Source organism: Thunnus maccoyii, chromosome 20 (genome assembly GCF_910596095.1).
Source record: "Thunnus maccoyii chromosome 20, fThuMac1.1, whole genome shotgun sequence".
NCBI lineage: Eukaryota > Metazoa > Chordata > Actinopteri > Scombriformes > Scombridae > Thunnus > Thunnus maccoyii.
The window spans coordinates 13,067,564-13,092,314 of record NC_056552.1 but is presented as its reverse complement, the minus strand read 5'-3'; the positions used below and the strand labels follow the sequence as shown (position 1 = coordinate 13,092,314).

The 24,751-nt window shown below is 40.2% G+C and overlaps 3 protein-coding genes across 3 annotated transcripts in view; all 3 read right to left on the bottom strand.

Annotated features, from left to right (window-relative positions):
• The window catches only part of kcnh4b (potassium voltage-gated channel, subfamily H (eag-related), member 4b), a 38,283-nt gene extending 31,819 nt beyond the window's left edge, over positions 1-6,464 (bottom strand). Inside the window, exon 1 of the mRNA XM_042398538.1 lies at positions 6,374-6,464. Coding sequence (XP_042254472.1) covers positions 6,374-6,449 — 76 coding nt within the window. The 5' untranslated portion in view covers positions 6,450-6,464. The remainder of the gene's footprint in view (positions 1-6,373) is intronic.
• A 5,996-nt stretch (positions 6,465-12,460) lies between these two features.
• On the bottom strand, positions 12,461-19,084 carry ghdc (GH3 domain containing). The gene is made up of 11 exons (XM_042398539.1): positions 18,008-19,084; positions 17,546-17,836; positions 16,287-16,483; positions 15,758-15,952; positions 15,530-15,649; positions 14,718-15,015; positions 13,985-14,174; positions 13,482-13,553; positions 13,238-13,371; positions 13,031-13,119; positions 12,461-12,943 (listed from the first exon to the last, which is right to left on the bottom strand). The coding sequence occupies exons 1-11, from the start codon at positions 18,090-18,092 to the stop codon at positions 12,722-12,724; spliced, it is 1,893 nt and encodes a 630-aa protein (XP_042254473.1). The 5' UTR covers positions 18,093-19,084; the 3' UTR covers positions 12,461-12,721.
• A 450-nt stretch (positions 19,085-19,534) lies between these two features.
• Positions 19,535-24,335, bottom strand: LOC121887621 (FERM domain-containing protein 6-like). Its single transcript, XM_042398540.1, has 13 exons — positions 24,200-24,335; positions 23,496-23,586; positions 23,201-23,280; positions 22,895-22,953; positions 22,490-22,727; positions 22,250-22,405; positions 21,523-21,588; positions 21,318-21,386; positions 21,010-21,184; positions 20,357-20,518; positions 20,029-20,160; positions 19,906-19,928; positions 19,535-19,808 (listed from the first exon to the last, which is right to left on the bottom strand). Exons 1-13 carry the CDS (start codon positions 24,269-24,271, stop codon positions 19,767-19,769), a joined length of 1,365 nt encoding a protein of 454 aa, XP_042254474.1. The 5' UTR covers positions 24,272-24,335; the 3' UTR covers positions 19,535-19,766.
• Positions 24,336-24,751: the final 416 nt, after the last annotated feature.

The window sequence follows — 24,751 nt, the reverse complement described above, 5'->3', positions numbered from 1 at the left end:
TATAACTATTCACACATAACTGTTTTTTCATGTTGCTTTTCATACTGCAGCGCTAGTTCAGCTAGCTTTGTTGTTAACCCATTTTGCTCCATGATCCTTGCCAGTATGTATGTGTTGCTGCTATAACGTTATGTAAATATATTTGATAGACATGCCATGAAGCAATACACGTGTGAAAAAGAAATGGTAAAACGGCAGGAATTCCTTTGCTTGGCAACGTTTTGTAACTTTGATTAGCAGCCAACAGCTACTTGCTCAGACCATTAAGCTGTAGTGCCCCGCTGTGGCAGAGTGTGTTGAGTCAAGCCGAGGCTAATATGTCCGTTCTGGTCCACGGATACGCTTAGCGTTACTGTAATACTAGTATTAGTGATACTACTACAGCTCAACAGTCCTGTTGCATTCATATAATCTCACATTGTACACATTGTATCACAGCTGGAAAGTCACACCCAGTTCCTGAGCGGGGCGTGGGAAGCAGCAGCTCATTTGCATAGACATAGAAATAGCCCATCCAGAACAGGACAGAAACAGAGGGCTATAGAGGCATAATCTCAGTGGTATTTTCAGCAAAAAACTTCAAAGACTTGTTTTGGGGACCTCAGAGACCTATATTAACTTGTTGAAAAGGAGTATAATATGTGGCCTTTAAAGGTTAACCAGAAAGAATGAAAAAACTGCTGTGTGAGCTTTGCAAACTGTGTTGCTTCACACTGTGGATTAGACTGGTCATTGAAGTTTTCTGCATGATTCAGAGAAGTTTTATTCAAGTTGGGATGTTTGAAACACCAGTTTTCTTCAAATGAGCAGCTTAGCATAGAGACTAAAACAGCTAGCCTTGCCCTGTAAAATAGGAGAGAAATAACATTAATTAGTGAGCTTTAGAGGAGCTGGTAGGCTTCTTTTTTTTTCAAAAGTTGGACTGAGCCAGGCGAGCTATTTCCCCCTGTTTCCAGTCTTTATACTAATCATAACTAACTGGCTGCTGGCTCCAGCTAGATATTGATCTTCTCATATAACTCTCAGCAAGAAGGTGAATAAGCATATTTCCCAAAATGGCAAAATATTCCTTTAAAGGGACATATTATGCACATTTATGCACATTCATTTTTGCATGATTTACAGTTTAAAAAACTCCTTATTTAACTCATACTGACCCATCAGTTCAGCCTCTACCTGAAACAGGCTGTTTCCGCTCCTGTGTCTTTAAGGCCCCCCTCCCGCCCCTCTGCATCTCCGGAAGCTAGGGATGCTATGTAAACAAACTATGCCACCATAGAGGCAGGACTTCACTTCTTCTTCTCATTCTTCACTCAAAATGTAAACTTCTCAAATGCATCCGTACATGTCTGAGCCGCAATACAATCCAATCTAATATATGAGCAGCAAAAACAACGTATGGAAAAACCTTAGTAACCAAGCCTATGGAACGGATGGCCGTTTATAGGCATGTGCAATGAGCTGACATCAGTTGTCAAGCTAGAAAAAAACATCAAGTTTTGGAACTTTGACCACGTTTAACATAGATATCCAACATACAAAAAGCACACCATGTCTCCTTTGAGATATTGATGTATGTTCTGTTCTGAGTGGACAATGTTATATTCTGGAAATTTCAGCTTCTATTTACTTATTTCTTGTCTCACCCACATGGACCCAATTTGATAAACGGTTTCTATGAGTGTGTGTGTTTGTGTGTTTGTGACAATGCCTCAATTCTTAGGCCGTAATCCTCTCAGGGATATTGCTTCGAGTGGCCGGTCTGCTGCGCCAGCTTCTTTAATTACACAACTGTGCTGACTCGCTACAACTGTAATCTGACATGATGACACTACATGCTACCGCTAACCACAAGGAGCCTGCATTGTGTCCATATCACAGAAGTTCCTCATGTGGGGAAGGAAGTGCATGAAAGACAGATGAAGCCCATGAGGCTCGGCCACTGCTTCACCAGCTAATTATCACCCAGCAGCATGTAATTACCTAATGGGGGCAGTTGGGTGTGAATGCAAGGAGAGGTCTGGTAAAGAGGCATGAGGAGAATCAGTAGAAATCATAAATCACTTGTTGTATATTTTGATGAACTATGGCTTTTTCAAGACTTTAGAATGACACGTGTAGGCAACGTCTGATTATTTAGAACTTGTTTGACAAAAGTATCTGTTGTGTTGTGATCTGAATCATAAAAAGCCAAATGGACTGCATTTATATAGTGCTTGACAAAAAAGCCTCACACCCACTGACACCTACAATCACGCACCGATGGAGGCGGAGCTGTCATACAAAGGTGCGGATTTATATTTTAGTGTCTTGCTCAAACATACATTTTAGGAGGAGGCAGGGATGGAGCCACCAACCATGCGATTACTTAACAATCACAGTATCATCACAGGTCTTTGCCCATGTCAAACCAATGCGTATATCACACATAGCACCTGTAAGAGTAAATACCAGGAGCTTCAAAAGAAGCAGCAAAGGATGAAGCCTCACAATGGCTTCAGCTATTCACTGATTTCTGTCTGTTTGCTCCTGCAGTGCTCTGGCCTTTGCAGTTGCCCATTAAGATCCGTTCATCAGCTGTGTAACAATTAGGTCCATAAGGTTCAATCTGACAGTCCTTGCTGTCTCCCCTTTGGTTCTTTCAACTGAAAAGTGTGTAGGGGGAAAATAAACCTGGCTCTTATCTCTGCCTGCAGCTGCCCTGTGGTTACACTGCCCCACAGGGCAAGCGCTGCTGTCAATGCGAAAAACGCTGCTGGGGAGGTCGTGTAAAGGAGCCGCGGGTGGTGGGAGGAGGTGGGGATGGGTGTAAAGGACAGGCATGTATGCTGTGACACACAAACACACGCCCACGGACATACACACATATGGCAGGCTCAGCGTGGTGGTGGTACCAAGGAGGAAACTGGACAGTTGGGGTTTGAGCTTGTATGACAACAAACATCTGCCCTGCCGACATGCCCTGGAGAAAAATACAGTTCCCAGGGTGCTGTTCTGCAACCTGACCCCAACCTTTGACCTCTAATAATTTCCCTTCAGGGATCAATAGATGTCACAAACATACTATAGACACACGTCATATGAAATCAACATATATACAAACACACATAACAAACACAAGCCCTGAGCACAGGCGCTAAAAAACACACAAACACACACATACACAATACAACGCAATTCTTTTGAGGAGCAGGAACGCTGACATTGCTATGAGACATACACTGTGCTGTGTCAAAGGTTACTGACTGAACCTGTTCTGACATTTTGCTTGTACTGGGGGAGTCTTATATGCTACAGACAAGTAATTTCCTCGGTCCAGGAACTGTTAAAATTAAAATCAACTTAAAATTGCTTTTCAGTATTAATAAATGTTATTCCTAAGGTCATAGCACAGCCATAGTCCAATCAATATCTGTGAGCATGAATACCTCTCACCCAGAGCCAGAAAATGGAGAAATTACACTCAAACCCCTGATAGCAGGGAAAAGGTGGAATTTGGAGCTACACAATAGATAATGGCTGAAAGAAGATTTTTTCATGCTTTTAAAGCCTCTATTATTTGGCCCAGCGGTGTATGCACGTAGATATGCTTTGCACAGAGAATGCAGTCTTGTTTTGCAGAGTGGAAGCAATCTGAGAAATTACATGGGCATGCTGGAAAATAAACAGGATAATGACGTTCACAAAAATAATTGTCTGATACAAATTGTATTTACTGTAGCAGTAGCAGTGTAGGCAAAGGCTAGGTTGGAGTGACATATTAGATAAAAATTTAGACAGTTTGATGGCGTGGCTGCTTGGTCCGCAGTGACGCTTTAGTTTTATTCTGCTTATCTAAAAGCATTTTTTTGACGGAAACTGTCTAAATAATTCAAGTACTGAAAATATGTGACAGACATTATGTTTTGCATGTTTTAAGGCTGGATAGTATGTTCTTATTTGGTGTAAGTATTTTGTGTACATCTTGTTATGTATAGGAGATTTGATGTGACAAAAACTGATTTTTTTTTATTCTTGATTGTAGCTTGCAGTATCTTCTCAAAATTAATGATGGCATACATTTTTATTCAGAAATAATCTTTTAAACTGCACAAAACCCTATCTTGTATCTTGATTTAACTGGAAAGCACACTAGCAGGTGCAAGACACAAAAGCCTAATTTTCTTGCTTTTGCAGATCCCACTCTGCATGCCTGGTTGATAACACTTCAGATTTATATATTGCACCATGAGGAATATCTGTTATGTAGAAGCTTAGATAAAGTACTCTGCAAAACTTGTAGGGCTGCATATACAGCCACAGTTTTTAAGCTGTAAAATGTTGCCACCTTGGAGACAGTTTGAGGTGATGCTGAAAAACGACCGCAGCTGCAAAACCCACAATGACACTTGCTTTAAGATGTGCCTTTCTAAAATATATGAGACCAGCTGCTTTCTAAAAGTCCTTGATTGCAAAGCAAGTTCAAGTGTTTTCTCTTCAGCGGACCATCTTTTCTCAAAGACCAAAAGTGTTCAAGCATCATCCATGTCAAGTGGCGGGACCCTGTCGCCTGGGCAACAGGAAGGAAGCTATTTTGAGCTATGGGCACTCTGCCACTCCTCTAGGAGCCACAGCCCTATGGTGGCATTGAGAATGGCAGTGGCCATGGAACGAGGAATATTGGCATGTAGTTTCAAAGACGTGTATCCCGCTGCTACTGGCATGTTTTTCTCTCGATTGTGGTTCTAAATTGCAATTATTTGGTTTTGCATTCACAAGCATGCTGCAAGAAAGCATAGAGAGTCTAATACACTGAAGTGAATGTTGAAAATGTGAAAGTTTGTAGCAGTGTCTGTAGTAAAGTAGTGGATGTGGGCTTGCTCAGATTTCCTGTCTAGAGCTGCGATTGTGCTGCTGTCTGTTGACATCAAAATTTAGAGTTGAAATACCTCAACATCTGCAGTCCTGTGACACTCATATGACCACTAGATGTTTCCAGACATTACTAACAATGAATAAGCACAACATTAGAAGAGGGAAAACTGATGAATTATTATTATTATTATTATTATTATTATTATTATTATTATTATTATTATTAGACTGAGTCTTTAGTTTATGTGACTCTAGGAGAAATGGTGTTACACATTAGAAAAGACACTGAGCCCCAAAGGGAAATCTCCTTGTTCCCCTCCACTGGGAGGTCAGAGGGGAGGTTCAACCAGAGAGCAGCCCTCTGGAGTTGGCAGGGAGTCTATGTTTTGCTCAAGGACTCTTCAGCATGGCGGACACAACAAGGGGGCACGACCCCTGGTCCTCCAGCTGAACCGTGTGACACGTCATCTCCACTGTAGATTCTCTGTGTGTATCTTCTCCTCTCACAAACCTCTTCAATTGTATTTTCGATTTCAGTGCTCAGATATTAGAACAACCCCTGATGAGTGATGTGTCAGTGTGTTTTAAGCTCTTGAGAGATCCTCTAACACCTCATTAGAATGCCTGACTCACAAGTCAAAGCTATAATTACATACGCTACACATCAATTACACAGTAATATCACCCATTTCACTTTGTTTATTTCCCACTGAACTGAGACCTAGCTCGGAGACTAACTGTGAGACAGTCGTTCATTCAGGCTGCTGCAACTATAGCAGAGGGAGGACAGGGTGAATCGACAAGCGAACAAACACAGACGTCCCCACGGTATTTGTTTACAACGAGCCACAACCTCCCCTGAGGTGGCACAAGGTACAAAACAAGAGACACAAGCCAAGCAGAAATGGCAGCGCTGCCTAATGGCTGCAGCAGCTTGTTTAAAGCTACAATAACTACTGAATGTGAAACAAATGTGAAAAGACAACATGATTTCTGAAGGTCAATTTCCTGCTCTTGTCTTCCTGTAAACATGCAAACAAACTTTTCCCCACATCCCAGTGCAACCAGCAGCAGCAGATGCTGCTTTAGTCAGGCAGAGTTGAAGTGTTTTTGGTATATTTATGCAAATATTCAAGTTCTAGCAGGTGATGCAAAGTAATTAATTTTCATTCTGGCAGAGAAAACACCAAGTGTGTTCCAGTAAGTTTTATTTCCTGTGATGACTGCTCCACTGTTACTGCTTCAAGACTTTTACTGACTTAGTTTTTAGTTATTTTTAAAAAATATTTTGGGCACATTTTCCCCTTTTTTAGCTATGATACAGAAAAGAGCTGATAGGAAATGAGAGGAGAAAGAGGAGGGATATCATGAAACAAAGGTCCTAGCCTGACTTGACTGGGAACATTGTGATTAGGTCAGGGACTTAAACCACTAGGCCACCTGGACGCCCCAATTTCTACTTATTTGTAAAGACTAAGGATAAGTTTTGTAGAAGTACAAGTGTTTCCATTATACTTACGGGTGCCATCGAAGCGTGTAGCGATGGTGTCCAGAAAGGTATTCTGGGGGGCCAGGAGGCCCTTCATCACAGGCATCTTGACCCAGATGTGGGACAGCCAACAGCTGGCTGGCGGTCACACCATCCCAGAGGCACAGCAGGTGGTTTCCAGGTGCAGGAGACTTTGAGGGTGACAGTCCGCTGCCGTCCGCGAGGACACACATTTAAAAAGCAGCCACCCTTCTCCAAGCGATGCCTCTCCCAAAGACAATAGTGTAGCCTAGGAGGACTAAAATAGCTCACTCCAACAATGCAGAGGTGTGGAGTGTTGTCGTTTAAGTAGTAGAGGAAATAAAGAGTAGCAATCACCAGCAGCTGCTCAGTCAACAAGGAGAGATCAAGTCCAGGTGACGCTGAAATCCAAAGATCTTGAGATATGTCAGCCCAGCTGTTGCTTGTATGAGCCTTTAAGCTGAAGAGATCATTCCAGCAGCAACGTGGAGGGAGTCATCCTTTACTGTAAGTCCACTGTGCTTTCCATCTATAAGACGTATCTGCAAGACACAAAAGACAGTGCATGTGTCTACAGCTCTCGCATCGCTCAGCTTTCTGCTCTGTCAGGATGCTGTGGCAGAGTAGTTGCATCTTCTTGAGCTTTCTCACTTGCTCCTCTCTCTCTCTCTCTCTCTCTCTCTCTTGCTCCTGCTCCTATCAATTCCTGTGATATGCCAGCCAATGAGATGCTGGCATCCTCTGTGGGGACCTTTTTTCATCTGTGGTGGGGGTATAGAGAGAGAGGGAGAGAGAGAGAGAAGGGAGAGGTGGAGGAAAGAGGGAGGGCGGATGCTTTTGGAGCAGCTGACAGCACCATTACATCCCATAGTGCCACTATCAGCACATGGCTTTTGTGTGCATGTCTGCAAATCAAGGAGAGATGGATTACCTGCATGCCGGTCAATGCAGCCTATTGTATTCAGCTGGACTGTGTGCTATTGTGCTATTTTGTGATGGGACTTCAGGGAATGGACAGAATGAAATATTCAGATTTTTTTTTTCTTACATATTTTCTGTGCTAAGTGAAGGAGCTGCAGGAGCATTATTGAACCATATCCTAAAATCCCATTCCTTGAGTATATGTTTCAAACTATGTCTCACTGCACCTCTGATTCAGCCTCATTGGATGGAGCTGGTCACTGTTGTCCTCCTGGACCCTCCAGCATCCTCATGAGAGAATTAAAGCTCCGAATTAAGCCGCTAAGAGCGGATTAAAAGGATAAGCCTGGAGATGTTTTTCATGAGGACTTGATGCTAAACACACCAAAGTAACATCGTGTCTTAACTCACCAAGTAAACAATACAGCTTAGCCGACGAGGGGAAATACCTCTAGATAGTGCAGTTGCTTGACAGGAACAGAGACAATCATTAATCTTTAAACCACATCATCTCCATTTTTAATGAATTTTGTCAATATTAATCTCATTAAATTTAACAGTAATGGTGGAAAGATGATCTTCTACTATTAATTAAATTAATGCAACTGCCATTAAATATTCATTATTATGAAATAAACAAGTGCTGTGGTAATTAGGGGATGCTTTTTGTGGACATGAGTTAACATGGTTCATATGGTTTAGAGGTATAATTTAGGTATTTACATAATTTAGACATATAATAATTTAGACTAGGTCCATTCAGCTCATTTTAAAGTGGAGGGTAAAAGATTTCCAGCGGGAGGAATAGTCTGAGTTTCACTAAAATGTGAAGCTGAATTGTTTTTTTGGGTTTTTTTTTTTTTTGTCACTGTGATTTATGTGGAGCTTTAGGACGGAGGCGACAATGCAGTGCGAAGGTTGTATAGATTTCCCCAGAAGCTAGAAGAAAACCTTGAACAGATCCTGCAATGATATATCATTTTGAAGCTTTCCTATACACCGTTCAGCGCCTCACCTCCATATTCAAATTAACATGACAGTCGAGACTAATTGTTGTAGGGCTGTCTTGTTCCCTTGGTTAAAAACAGGAGAGTCTTCTTTGTCTATGTTTGAAACTAGAATATTTTTAGTCTTTCTATGCCTTCCTGTCAGTTTGAAAAAAAAAAAAAGAATGTTTAAATCTCGTCAGTATATTTTCTGGACCATTAGATGTAGCTTCATGCAGACTGAGAGTCCAGTAAACAGAAACAATAGACAGCTGACAATATGCAGCTATATAGAGTTGGTAATATTGGAAGAGCTGATTAGATGCTGCAGCTGTGTGGGGATTTCCTACAGCCAGAAATGAAGATTGTAATCTTTAGGGTGAAAAATAAGTTTGGTTTTGATCTTGATTGACAGTCTTGGCAGCAACTGCTGTTTTTATGAACTGATCTCTGCGATGTTCAATGAAGTGGCCTTTCTTTGAAATTGTATAGACCCATTAAGATAACTGTAGGGTAAAATTTAACAATATTGAAAAGAAAAAGTTTTTTCTTTTAAAAAAGCAATGAGAACAATGTATTGTACAGCTGACTGGTGATTAAAGGTGCACAATTAAACCATCCAGCTGCATTTGGAGAAAAAAGAGAAAAAAAAAGACAACCAGTGAAAGTAAAAGACTGGCTGGCAGACTGTAAGAGAGTATTGTTCCCCCTCTCGGATCCTATTCAAACCCTGGCAGCCCTTCACTGCTATCTATTTTTAATGGCCTCTTATTGTTCTTTCATCTTGTAGTTCATCCATCTCTTCTTGTCACTAATAAAGAGGCTAATCCATTAAACATGCTCACTATCTACTCTGTGGTCTAATAGGACAGAGTGACGCACAGACGGCCAGATGAAATATAACCCCAACTACATTTCCCACAGTTCTCAGCTCTGCGGGGAGTGGTGGCATTTACCTGGACTGAGTAAATTACTGAAGGGTTATTTAAGATTAACCCTGAAACTGACTTTTGTGTTTGTCTAAACTACAAGAGGTGAAGCCTGAGGGATTTTACTCAATTTAAATTGAGAAAATAAAAAAAATCAAATACAAGTTTTTAAACAAATTGGAATATATAAAAAAATAAATAGGAATCTTATTTACCTTCAATGAAAAACCACAGCCTGGATCTGGAATTAATCCAGACTTATACTGTAAGATAGATAAGCTTTGTGGCCAACTCCATTCACTCAATATGCACCATCCCTTCTCTCAATTAAACACATCGTCCTTCCCCATTGAGAAATCAAGCCCGTCATTCTCAAATCTCAGCTGTTTACATTGAATTAACTTGTGACCGGAGCAGATGGGCTCAGAGGCTTTGTTTGTGTGTGTTTATATGCATGTGTAAATCCTTGAGGCACGTGCAGATGACAGAGGAAGACACACACCATCTCACTAAACCTCCACGAGGGAAAAAAATGCCAATCTGTAAACAGTGAAAGCATGGAAATATGCTAGATTTCTCTACCATACTGTCATAATATTCAACTCTGGAACCAAACTAATAATGCACAATAAAATCACAAGAGCAGACTGTCATCATTAAAGGTGCTATATGTAAGAACTGTGAAGCAATTTACATGTATTAATTGCTTTATATTGCCAATGTGTGAACGGATGTAACGTAACATAAAAAAATGAGACCCTACCCGACTTTCTCGGTGGACTGAGTTCTATGTAAAGGATTCAGGATGGTTTTGCTGGGAAAATCCAAAAGATGTGACGTTTATGTGTGTTCCCAAGGGCCTAGCTGCTCTTATGCCCACTTACAGTGCCAACAAGGTGCAACACTAGCTAACGTTAGCTTAGAAATGGAGTCCGCTGACATCAACAAATGACCGGCATCCACCACAACACAGAGTCCAACAAAGAGTCCACTTAAGCACAAAAAATAGTCTTGTGCCACTGCTCTCTCACACTGAAGGAGTACGAGCGCATGTGCAAGCAAGAGGATGTCGACTGCGGCTCACTTAACGGCCACAGGTGTCATTAATGAGAAGAAATTTCTGGAAACTCCACATAGCACCTTTAAGAAAATTTAAGTTTGCCCCAGATATTGTTATGTGGCACCCTGACTTGGAATTATTTAATTCAAAAATTCAAACAATGGACATAGATTTTGAAAATAGCCTCATTTTCAGTGTGATCTTTGTGGATTTTTAACTTCTTCTTTACAGTATGTGTTTAAAAGGTTTTGTGAAATCAACTGTTTCATTTTATTTATTCAACCTGTGTTATCTATTTCCTGAGGTTAAAATCACTATTTCTTTCAAAGTTTTCCTGTTAAAACAACAAGGAAAAGCCATCATTTCTACTGTTTCAGTTCTTTTTAGAGCTATGAGAGATTGCGGTGCTTAAGATTCAGAACCACCTGGGTACCTCTGATGTGCTGGAGAACATGAGTAAGATGCCAGACTTCAGATCACATCTTCATGTAAGTACAGTTTAATCGGTTTAAAGCCTTCAAAGGAGGAAAACACCACCTCAGCCTCATGAAAAAGCCATTTGGTCTGAGCTTCAATGGAAGTAAATTTAGCTCTTTTCACTTCACTGCTGTTTTGGTCTGATCATACTGTGAACCCAAAATACAACGAGAGCAGTGTCAAGTCTCTGCTGAAATGGGATGTTACTAAAAATATTAGCCCACTTTGTGATTGGAGAGACCTGCTGGAGAGAAGCCTGTGTTACAAAAACACATGAGAGTAACACTTTCAGACAGGTTCAACTCTGATCTGGGCTTATTCAGTATTCAGCTGCCTATGTGCCTCATCCTGTGCTAAATAATCAGTGATTGACTAAGAGTGTAACTTTGGTGCAAAAGTACATCTCATAAAATCTCATAATGATGTTGAAAACATTTAAGTCCATACTCTCACTGATCTCAAAATGACTGCAGCTAAAAATGACCTCTCTACTAAATTTACACTAGAAAACTGTTAAACTGTTTTATGCTGGGTTGACTTACAATGAGCCAATAAAGTTGAAGGCACCAACAGTCAGCATAAGGACAAAGAAGTCACTGTTTTACTTCAGAGAAAAGAAAGAGTTGCAAGTTGACAAACTGGAGTAGAAAGCAGGAATGACAGCTATTGACTATCGCCCTCTAGTGGTTGATAAAGTTGTGGCATTGTACTGAGAGAAGTCAATAATATGATAAAGAGTAAACGCAGACATGGCAAGTACATTTAGTGGCTTTAGAAGAATTTAGCAACTCACTGCAGCAAGTTCTAAAAGAAAACTGGTCCAGCCCTACATTATCTGAAAAAAAAGGGTTATTCATGAGGGGGAGTTTGTTGAGACAAAAATATCAGTTCTGAAGACAAATGTATTAATTGATTGGGAAAAAATTTGAATTTAAGCACCAAAGAAGACACCATCTGATTACAGGAAACTGCAGAGCTCCTAGTTTACCTGTACCAGCACATCCAGTCTGAGTGCTCTCAATAAGAGAACACAAACGAGACAACAGAGTCAGAACATCTAATGCTTCTGTGTCCAGATTTAGCTAATCAGTGTTTTCTAACAAGCTCGCTGCTCATTAGGCTCCTTAATTTCACTTTTAGGTTTTGAATTGGCACTTGCTGGAGACGCAAACCTACAGCAGATACATTAGATAAAAGACATCTTCTCTCAAAGAGAAGGTTTTACAATGTTATTCTGTGTTACACTGTGGCCCCCCTTCATGATTTCTGCAGAAAACAGGAGTTTTATTTTTAGACAAACTTCTTGCCAAATGTTGCTTTAATCTTCACAGTTGATTGCACTTATGAGACAATGCGAGTGTGGTGGTGCCATATAAATAACACCAGATGGTATCTATTCAAAGAATATTATTAATCAAAAAAACATAGCAATGTAGGCATTTTACAAGATTTAGCAAGGTTAGTGCGGATAATTTTCTAGATGTTGTGTGGATTTTTCTTCAGCTTCATCAAGCCAGTGGTGATAAGGCAGCGAACCTCTTCATCAGTTTTCCAACCATCAGAATGATTATTCTTTATACCAGTCAAAAGTTTGGACACACTTTCTCATTCCCTTGAAAGAGAAAGTGTGTCCAAACTTTTAACAGGTACTGTATGGTGTAAATTTGATTCTCATGGAAGTCAGACAAGGTCCTGAAACATTGAATTACACAAAACTACAGTAACAGCTTAACAGTTCACTTTAATAAACTTATAAATATGGTACAAAGAAACAACAAAACAATCAATCAGTCAAACTAACATTTTTCTTTGCCAATAATTGATGATGTTCTGTTTTTGTGTTTGTCACTTTCCAAAAGGCACAATTCATCAACTCATTCGTGAGTCGCTGATATAACAACTGGAGATATTATATTCTGTCAGTGCTCACTACAGTCCACACACATACTGTCTCATTTCCCGACAATTCCTTTTCCTTCAGATTTCAGGAAACTGTTTTTCCCAAGAGGAAGTCGGCGTATTCTTTCCTGCGCAGCACCCGGTGCATTTTGAACGTGTTGGGTGACGTGTTTGAGAAGGCCATCATCTGCTTGCGAAGTTCCTTGAATGCACCCTCTGCTACAAGCTGCACCCTCATTGGTCCGATGCTGCCTTTGATACGGAAAGACTTGTAGACAGCCGAGTCCTGCTGGAGGCAAATGTCCAACTGGAAGGAAGGAGGATAAAAAAAACAGTTTTTATGATAAAGCGCAAACATGCTGTCTGTTGGTGATGCTTATCAGGATTGTCTTACCTTATATCGCTGTGCCTCTGTGAGGTTCCTCACACCTTTCAGCTCTATAAAGACCTGGTAATGAGGATCTGAGCCGCCTATCGAATCTCCTGCAACACCACAGAAAGATACGATTCATTATTGTGCAAACTGTGCCTGACAAACTGCTCAGAGGAGCTCATACACATGTATTAGATTCAAAATTCTATTTTGTCTGAGACTTTTTACCTAAGATGCCGCTCTCTGCACAGCAGTAGTCAACCAGCTGTGCTCCGGGCCACTGAGCAACAGCTTTCTTCAAAACATCAAGGAACAGCGACTCAGACACTTTCTCCCCTCGAACATTCAACATCTGACCCCGTCTGACAGGAGAAGCAGGGCGAAAATACTCAGTTACAGTGTGTCGTACATTTCAAACATTCACAAGAGCAGATGAAATGCAATAAACGTGCACGCATATGCACAACCGTACCTGTATTGAAACTCAACAATAGGACACTGGTTGTGGAATCCAACTACTTTCACGATGTCTCCAATGCGATATCTGTAACACAGCGAATACCACTCATTTATGCAGCTGTCCGACACATCAAATATTCATGAAGTACCTAGACTCAAACGTTTTGTAGGTCGTACACACTGAGCATCTATAAGTTTTTAATTGCATGTCAGTTTGTCTTACGGAGCCGGAGCACAGATAGAAACATTATCATCCTGTCCTGATGCTGTGCAACCAAGCGGAACAACATCCAAATACCAATGAAACAAAGCAATTATGGAACACAATGTCTCATTTTGTAGTCTAGAGTTTGACAAAAGTGCACTCATCTGACAATTTCCCTGTGTGACTGAACGGCTCTCTGTAGAGAAAATGTTTGACTGGGACTTTAAAACTCCAACCAAAACTGGGAACAACTCAAAAGAACAATTCTACGCATACTTAACTAAACTGAAAATAAGAAACATCTCTCAGACCTGAAGAGTCCTGAAGCGTTTGTGATAACGAGCTCATAGTTGTCTCCCTCCTTCACCTCCTCCATCAGCACAGTGTGAGGCGTCTCCTCCTCCAGGCTGCTCTCTGGCAGAAACTCACAAAACATGGAACGAGGACACAGCAGGTAGCGTCTGTTTGGTTCCTCAGGCCACAGATTCACCCCTATGAGACCTGCAGGGGGGACATACACACAGTTAAAGCCGAAACTGACTGTGGATGAGTTTCTGATTTGTAAAATCCCAGTATTCTTGTTTGGGAACTACAACTAGTGACAGTTTTCATTACTGATTGATCTACTCATTGATTTTTTCGATGGAGCATCACAGGTTTTTCTTTTATAAATTGTCAAAAATGACGACAAATGCCCAATATAAGTTACCTCTGATCATTTTTTAATCTGTAAACAGAAAATGTGTTTTTCTCTTATACTGTAAAAGCCTAAAATGCTTTATAAATTACTATAGTTTGAAATAAACACATTCATATCAATCCTATCAAAGCCATACATTTTACAACCATTGGTCTGTGAATGCTAATGACACATGCACACATCCCTCTTAACATTCAGCTTATTAAACCATGCGTTAGATGGCTTCATGAAGGTTTCATATTAAAACATGCACCCTTTGTCAGAATAACTCGCCACCACCAGAACACACCACTTCATCATTTAGATGAGTTAATTTCAAAGGGATGACAGGTGCAGGTTTTTACCTTCAGTAGCAGCGTAGAAGGGCGAGTAGAAAGGTATTCCTTGGCAGTAGTTCTCCCTCAACATGTCCCCGTAGATCTGATTGGAGCCTGAGTCCACTGCCAGCACCAGGTGGAGGTGAGGCCAGAGGCGCTTTGCAATCCCTCGGAAGCCGTCCTGGAAGTGAGCCCGGAGCTGAGCAGCCCTCTCCGGGTCTGGCTTCATCAGAGCCTCAAGTCTGGCCCTCACTTTAGGCTCCAGAGCCAGAGCGCTGCTGACCTTCCCTCTCTCAATGTCCTCTACAAGCTCCTGCCAGCGCTCCTGCAGGACATAGAGATCAGACAGAAATTACTTCTCTAATCCTTAGTTCATCAAGCAAATTAGCAGAGCTTCTTTTTTTGGTCAGAGAGCACTTGACACTTTCAGTGGTCTGATTTCAGACCACTTTATTAGAAAAGGTCCCAGTGGGACTCAAACCAGGCAAGCTTGAAGGATACTGCAAGTAGTTCTCCACCAAATTAACAACAGGATGCTGCTGTTTGATGAAATTCAAGTTGATTTACTTTTTTGCTTGCCTGCCTGGATTTTCTGAAACATAACAATCTATATATTTTAGATGATTTCACAAATGTAACATTCATGGATGCATTTGTGATTTTTTCTTTTCAAAATTTCTACATTCTTCTTTATTTTAGTGACAATTTTGCCTATTTTTTTCTCTCTATGCATCTTATCACATAGAATACGGAATGAAAGAACAATGAAAGAGATCAAAGCAGAGGTAACACAGGAAGTGTTTTCTCATGACATGTATAATAAATCAATCATGCTGTACCTGTAAGGCAGTGAAGGCATAGAAGACTGTGGAGGCAAAGTTGGACTCCAGTGTTCCCACACTGGGATCTTTCAGAGCAAAGAGGAGATGCAGGTAGAGAGTGTCCTTCTCACTGGGAACCTGAAGGGATAAAAAAAAAAAAAAATCACTTGGTATTTGCAGTAAATTTTAATCATACAATACATGACAAAGAGATGACGCTCTTAATAATCACTTTGTGTATCTCACCTCGAAGGCAGGTGCTGGGGTGGTATAGAGGTTGAGCATGTGGTGGGAGGAGGCTGGTGTGGAGGAGTTTGGCCCAATGGGAATGCCAGCTTCTGACTGGCGAAAAGTCGGTGTGTAGAAGAACTTGGTTGTGCGCTGGAGGCTATCTGTGGCGGGGAACGCCTGCCGCATGATGTCTAAACACACAGTCACTCCCTGGTGAAAACACACACACATTATTACACCATTAACATAGTTTTACATGCACAACAACACAGCAGAGAGAAATTGTTACGCAGACCTCAGCTCGTAGAGTGCAACTGAAACACTGTGAACATATGACTTTATGCCGATTTTACTTTAAAACTGAACTTTTAACTTAACTTGATAACTTCACAAACATTTTCAGCAATGCCCCTCTTCCCTGGAGGACATCCTCGGACAAGACATTGAAACTGTCAACTCTCCAGACACTCACAAGACTGTGTTTCCACATTTTAGGCTGCAACTGGCCCAATACATTGTCATCGTTATCAAGCAGCCTGTTCACCTGCAGGAAGAACTCAGTGTTAGTGTCCTTGGTGCTGAGCAGCATGGCGCTGGCTCCCGATGTCCCAGAGGTCATGGCCAGGATCAGCGGCTTCTCAGCGATGATCACCTTCTCCTCTCCCGCAGCGATGCGACCGATGAGCTCACGATAGTGCTCGTATGTGGTGATGGGGTGACGCGCCCGAAAGCCACCGCTGTCTGAAAAACATCCGTACACAGTTAGTTTTAAGGTTTCTGTTTATGAGTGAAAACTGTTTTCAATGATGAAGACTGTGAGATGCAGTTGAAAGCTCCTAAAAAAGATAGTTAGTGGTCCCTAAGTGGTCCCACATTTTTATAGGCAGGACTTAATTTGTCATAAAATATGTTATATATTCATGTTGTATATATGATATTTATATTTGACAGCATTGTAGATAAAAAATAAAATACTATAGTGTGCTGTAAGTAATAACTAGATTAGCTGCAAAAAACAATTACTTTTTATTATCGATTAATCTGTCATATATTTGTTAGGATTTGCTGCATCTTTTGTAATTTAACATTTAAATGAATATAAATTTGGACTGCAACTATTGATTATCTTCATTATCAATTAATCTGTTGATTATTTTCTTGATTAATCGATTAGTCATTTGGTCTATACAATATCAAAAAATGGTGAAAAAGGTTCATCACGGTTTCCCAAAGTTCAAGATGCAACCTCAAATGTCTTGATTTGTCCTGATCAGCGGTCCACTACCCAAATATTCTGTTTACTGTCATACAGGCCTAAAGAAACCAGTAAATATTCTAATTTAAGAAACTGTAACCACATAATTTTGGCTTTTTTCTTAGAAAATGACCAAAAACGATTAATTAATTGTCAAAATAACTACAGATTTTCTGTTGATGGACTAATAATTAATCAACTAATCGTTGCAGCTCTAATATAAACAACGTGAAAAAAAATTATGAAGAGAATTATACGGTCGTGTTTGATGCCTAGACAAAACTTTCTTGATGGGGAGGGAGGGGTGGTTTTTGGGGAATTTAGACTCATGACCTGAAATCCTGGCTACGGCCATGCTGCCACTGCCCTCTGCACATACACATAGTAGCCTATACATAACAGTAGTACGTAATGTTACATCACAGGTAGTCAGAGGACAAATCAGTGTGCAGAGCTGTAGTACAACACATGCAGGTTGTTATCCTGCATCAGTTAGACAGCAGATAAATTACAAATGCCCTTTTTTTTTTTTTTTTTTTTTTTTTTACCTTTTATTGAGCTGAAGTCATACTGTTTTCCATAACATGTGTGCTGGTTTTTCTGCAGGCGCTTCAGCAGAGTCTCCTCTTGAACTTGCTTCACATTGAGCGTATCGGCTTCAAGTTTCCGTCTCTGCCGTCTGCCCAGCCAGCCGACTCCCTTCACCGCCAAGTACTGGCTGAGCAGGCTGCTTAGTGTCCGGCTTTCACCTTTCATCTTCGAGCTAATGTCCCTCCAGATGAGTGCCATCCCGGCCAGAGAGCAGATACCGAGAGCGGCAGGGAGAGGAGGCGGCATCGCTGTAGGGAGAACCGGGGTTACACAAGCAACATAACGGCGGAAGTAGAGCCAGGTGAGGGCGCTGTTAGTCAACATTACAGCTGATAGTCTTCTCAGCTGTTATCTGTCACCGTTACAGTGACTTTTTTCGATCATTTCATAGTTTCAGCCTCATCTTTTAATCCACTTACCTTGATTGTGTGCGAGAAAGGCGACAGCAGCCGATAACACCGCAACACAAAGCGGCACCGCAACGCGAAACCAAGAGAAAGTCATCTGGACAAAACAATAGCATCCAAAACGTATCTGCTGTTTTAACAGTTAGTGTGGATAGTAATAGTAATAACGTTTAGTTTAGGTTGCGTTTATGTGACATCGCAGGAACCTGAACTTTTTACTTTTGCATCCGTTTGTACTGCTTCCGTGTTTGGGTCACATGCCGCCTTCACGGCATGACTGAATTGTTGTAATTTACGAGACTCCAACTTGTAAATCTTGTTCACATCAAAAGCCAATTCGTAATTACGACTGAGAGAAAGCTCTGATACATACGACTTGGTGAGTAATATTATGGGAGTGTCTGAAAATCAAACTGATACTGGATATAAAGAACCATCTTAATGACGTTAATGCTGGCAAGTCGTTAATATGAGTATCATTCATCCCATGTAACTTGAATGCAGCAATAAACGGTCGCGCTGATTGGCTGACTGACTACAGACGACATCGGTAGCCTGAATGATTTAACCAAAAGAAATAGAAACTTTCCATCTAATATCCCCTCACAAAGAACTGCAAAGGAATAACAAAGATAATACAATTAAGCAAAAGCCACCTTCCCTCCCTGTGGTACAACTATCTGATCTAATTTATAATAATGTCTCATCATCACAATTCAAGGTTACTCAGATTTTCAGTTTTTCACAAGCAGTTCGTTTCTGTAGTTAAAACAAGTCTTAATGGAGTTGTTGACAAAGTGTTACCTTGGAGAAGTTAGAAGAGATGTATACTTGATTATATTTGAGTTGTACTCTTGTAATAACAGACAAAGAAAATGTTACTCAGCTCTTCAGGAAAATTATTTTGGATTTCTTTTGGTTGAATTGGAAGAATCATGTGTGATTCCTTATTAATGCCTTATTCCTTACAAGACATGGTGCAATAACATTGTTCAATAGAGAGAAACCAAACCCAAAATAATACATTTTTTATTGTTAAATGTTAGTTTAATATTTAATTTATTGTTTTTGATGTTGATTCTATTATTTGGCTTCACTGACAATATTAAGGATAATACTGAGTGATTCTATCTTATAAATTTCATTAAATTATTTGGTAGTAATAAGAAGCTCTTCTTTTTCATTTTTTTAATCCAAACAATACATGAAGGAAGAAAATACTATTTAAACCTTCAATTTCTGTGTTTAGGATTTTTTTTCTACTGATGCACTACTATTTTGGTTTTTACTGTCACTTTTATAATTTCACTTCTGTTTTCATGTGCTATAATCTGTGTCTCTGTTCACCCTGTATGCTGGCAAAACTGTTCCCTTCATTTTTAAATGCTCATTAAAAGCCTTGCACACCCACACAGATGTTTCCACTTAATCTGGCTATTTAGCATTTTGCTGAGGTCGAAGGTGAAATTATTACATTAGGTCACCAATCTCAATGTAAGCAGAAACAGACACGTTTTTGACACGTTTATTTATTCCTTGACATTTTTATTTTGATTATAGTTGCAGATACTAGTTAAAAGATGCTTATGTTACACTGGAAATACAGTAATTGCCACTATAATTGATATGTTAGGTACAGAATTAGTTGACCTCTCAACCTTCAGTGTGATTACTCATTTGTAAAATGATGTGAGTATCAGGGCAGTTGTATTAGGGGTCTTGTGCTGAGCTGCAGAACATGTAATGAGTCCATCTTGCCTCTGGCTGTGCACTAGTCCACAGAAAGGCCCTCATCAGCCCTCATCTTCAAAACCTGAGCAAACATGAGAGGAAACTCTGGTTGATCCCTGGTACCTTTGATGTAGATATCTTCCATGAATGATCAGTTAGATAAATCTGCAGTTTCTCACCTGTTTCATTTCCATGGTGACAGCTGATCATGAAAGAGGACATAAAATGATGTGAGATAGAAATGATGAGCACACAATGAGAGCTTATTTTAGATACTGTTTCATAGTGATTTTTGGACTAACCTGTCCAACAAGATGGAGGTAACACCATGCGTCCATCAATAGGCACAGCACGGAGCACCTCAGCCAGCCAGGGCACCTCAGCTGGGTTGTCAACAAAAACCTCTTCTGGTTCGTCCACACACAGCTCAAACTCTGCCATCAACATAAACACAGTGTGTCTTCATATCCAGCCAAAAATACTACAACTAATAAAACTATTTATGACCAATTAGCTTGTAAATTGTCTGTGTCAAAGTAGCCTTACTATGAGTTACTAAAATAGATTTCATAAGCTTGGAAGTACAGCTGACTAAATCAAGAGCTGCACCATTGTCTCCTTTCAGCTGACCTGTCATAGAGCCTTCCTCCTCCTCCTCTTCGGTCCAGGTATGTGTGGTTGTTTCCACTGCAGCGCTGCAGTCAGACATGGAGGATGTGAGGCTGTTGCAGTGGAGTTTCTGTATAAGCCGTGCTGTGTCACAGATGTAGGCCTCTTTGTAGAACTGACTGGCTGCAGAGACACAGAGAAAGACATCCAGGGACTTTGATTATGTAACAAACTGATTTACATAAAGGTCCCATTTTATTCTGTTTTCATGCTTGTGTCTGAAAACACTTTGGTTTAGAGTCTGAATAATATTCTTCATTAAGTTTTTTCAATTATATTGTTTAGTTAAATTTGGATTTATTGAATGAATGTGAAGAATAATTGAATAATAAAAGCAATATGGTTTGATTAGATGTTCAGTGGAGGCTTTCCAATCATGTAAAACTCATTAAAATGACTAACTTTTTTTTTTTTAAAGGAACAAATCAAGTTTGAAATGGACTTATAACAAAATAAAGGATTTGTTTTTGAGCTGGCAATAACTGGAGATGCAGCTACCTGAAATCTTCAGGACATTTGGGTCCCTCATGTGGAAGCTGATCAAACTTTTTAATTACATCAACTCATGAACATGTACAGTTCTAGCAGAGGAAATTAAAGATGAGGCTGCTGACCTTGCATGTCCTCCAGCTGCTGGATGTAGCTGACTGCATCTCTGGTGTTGATGTGGAGTCTGTGGCTGTCACTGAGGTGCCTCAGGATGTGTTTGGAGTGGAAGGCTGAATGAGTGTAATAGAGCAGCTTGGGGAGGCACAGAGAGCCCACTGCGTGGATTTCAAACCTGCAGCCCTGAAGAATAAGAGATAGAATTTAATAAAAGAGAGAGGTTTATGAGTGGCAATGTGCAAGATTAGTTTATTGTTGTATTGCACATGTATGCTTGTCTTTGTGTATCTCTGTGTGTGTAGTCTTTGGGACCAACCTGGAAAGTGAAGCGGTCTATATTAGTCCAGGACAAATCATACAACAGACACTGCTTCCCTTCCACCTCCTTAAGAAAAATCAAATGAGTTCACATTTGTAAAACACACAAACTCAGGAGCCAAGTTAAGAAAGTTCCAGTCAAAGCCTTCAAGAATTAATGTGTATAAAATAAATTCCTAACTTTATCACTGTGGAAGACTCACCTGATAAATATGGACTCCTTTCAGTGTAACGCCAAGAAGAATTGAACATTTGAGCATCTTTTTCTCCTGAACATGAAATGACAGAAGAAGAAGGTGACTGTAAACAGATTTGGTCATATTATTAGTGTTGCAGCAGACAGATGCCGTCAGGACACGGAGGAATTTGTATGACTGTGTTGTTACATTTTAAGTTGTTTGTGTCTCCCATAATCTTCTTGACAATAACAATATAGCGCAGTGATTGACAGTGAGGAACAACAGTTGATAATATAAGCATGGAAACATATTTTCCCAGCATGAATGGTCAGGTTTAAGTCTTTTCCGTGTCAGTCATCAATCCTGATAATTGTGGAAGTTAAACTAAAGGAAAAAAATCACAAAATCATAAATAAGTCAAACATGTCAAATAATGCAGCCTATTGGAGTCAAATCAATAAGAATCTCTCTGATTTTCACTGAAATTGGACCTTTAAAAATATAGATTTAGAGCTGTACATGTACATTTACATAATTGTTAACACCAGAACAGTGTCTATACTTATGATTGATTAATCCCTACAAGTTTAATCAAAATCAGACCAGTGGTGTCTGAGATACTGTTTGACACATAATAAAAAACATCTTCTTCTACAACAGCAAACATCCTCACAGTTTAAACCTTTACTGTCTTCCTTCTGATAGTTTTCTTTAGTTATCTGAAACACGGAGCCTGTGTGTACAGTCTGACCTGTCTCATCCTGTAGAAGGTGACTGGTCCGTCCTGCAGGCTGCTGGCCTCTTTTATAAACTGCAGGATGGCTTGGCTGCGTGACACACCTCTCAGCTCACCGTGCAACACCGGACTGTGTCGGAGCAGGTATTCTCTGCCACGACGCTTTATCAACTGTGGACACGAGCACGTGTTACAGAAACATGTCAAATAATTTACAATGTCCAACAAATCCTGCCCAAAAGTTTTAATTTTTACCCAAGAGGGAAAGTAATCTTCAGGAAGAAAGTAATGTCTGTGTTTTCTCTCCTGTCTTTTCTCCTCTCCCTCCTCCTCCACTTCTTCATCACTCCCTTCTCTCTGCTCCAAATCTCCCACTTCAGCCTGGAGCACAGACGCTGCCAGCTGGAAGAGCAGAGCTTCCTGATGGCGGCTCTGTGAGCGCAGCACCTTCTGCCTCAGCTCGGTGTAGTAGAGCTGCTGCACTTTGCTGCTCCTGAAACAACCAAATAAGACACCAAATCACAGAAGTTGACTCTGTTTCATGGGTTCAACAAAGTCTATAAATTCATCCATGGCAATAAGACACTTTATTTACACATTGTTATGCAAAGAGGGCAGAATGTTCATGCTTGTATATGTTCAGACAGAGGAATAACTTACAATATTAACTGCCCACTCTCTACGTAATACTGCACTCTCAGAAATAAGATGAATGGGACCTGTAAATGTAAAAAACAATAAATATTTCAACAGAGTCAAAGGGAAATGTTGCTAATTTGAAAAAAACTGCTTTCTGAATATAACCTCCATTCTCTAGATAGTTCAAGAAGCAAACTGAATTTGTGTAACAAAGACAATATACAATACATTATCACTATATGCCCGTTCAAGAGTGTAAATCTTGTTAGAAAAAGGTTGCAGAGCTTAAATTCAACACTACAAAAGACTTGAGAGAAAAGAACTCACCATCAAGGATCCTCTGCTCCACCTTTTCCTGAAGTACTTGTTCAGCTTTTGTTCCAAATCAACAAAGAGGTATTCATTATCTGAGGGAAGAAATTCACATATTAAGTGAACATGGGCGACATAGTTATTTTATTTAATGTGATTTAACCTCTTTGGCTGATAAGTGAATAACTTTCTATCCTTTGTTTATTCCCATAAGTTCATTTGTTATTAGCTGCCTCCCTAATTCTCACCATTCCACATTAAATTAATTCAAAACACTTTCTACCGAACTCCCACACAAGCTCAAACTGACCTCTGAGAACAGCCAGGCCGAAGACTTGGAGATCACTGACGCCAAGCTGCTTCAACACACTGTTCAACACCTCACGGCCTCTGGCCTGCGTCTAAAAAAACACACATTCAATAACACAAACAAGAAGAAGAAGCAAGAGCTCACACCACTCGGCTCAGTGATATCATCAGACAGTTGTGTGGTGCAACCTTGATGTGATGGTGATCCCTCCTTGACCACAGATACATACTGTAAAATCTATAGTGACTTTATTTTCTTTGCATATTTTAATAATTTCATTGTTATAATTTGCATGAAAAGCATATTGTTGTTTAAACCTAATTTGAAGGGCTTATTCCAAAGATTTAAAAAAATGAACCATCCTACCCAAAAAAGCTGTCAACTCTTCTCCAGAGAGTTTAATCATTGTGGGATTAAATGAGCGTCACTGTCCCATAATGGTAATAAGACTCTTGCAGAAGCTTTTCCACTCTGCAGAGATCAAATGATCACTTTTAAGGATCAGTTTGGTCCCTGCATGATTTTGGAACATCAACAAAAACTATGTAAAATGTTTATTATCAGTCTTCAAAAAAAACAAAAAGACAGTTTCGTTGACGTCCAATTAAATCTGGAGTCTATACATTTCTCCAGTTTCAATTGATGCATTATAATCTAAAACTTAAAAAAAATAAAGACCGTAAAGGACTTTGAGAGCCACTCACCCTGACCGTACAGTCCAGGTGCTGCTTGTTGGGTAGAAGGACGCACACTTGTCGTTTTTGCTTCGGCCTCATGACCACAGCAGCTTCAGTTCATCTCAGCCCTTCATATATCCTCCTCTTGTCCTGCAGTGAGCCTAACATGAACAAGCCAGCCCTCCTCCTCCTCCTCCTCCTCAACCTGGCACGCAGTGACTTCTGATCTTACTGTGAGCTACGTGAAGGAATTTAGGAAGTTTATACTGTTTATGCCGCACAAAATGACCAGAGGCTCTGTATGCAGTGAATCTGTTTGGGTTCTAGTCATTTATACAACTTAAAAGACAAAACAAAACACAGAACACTCATACAGCCCGGTTTATAGGACAAAAAAAATAATCTGAGAAGTTCATGCTAAAGTGTTGGGGTACATAGCAGATGCAGCTTCCAAACCCTAAAAGAAACCACCATTATGTCAAGACAAATGTTGGACAAAAGAGATGAGATGCATCAGTTAAGAATATTAACTGCATTGAAATTAATTACTAAAATTAGGCCGCAAAAACGTGCACAACT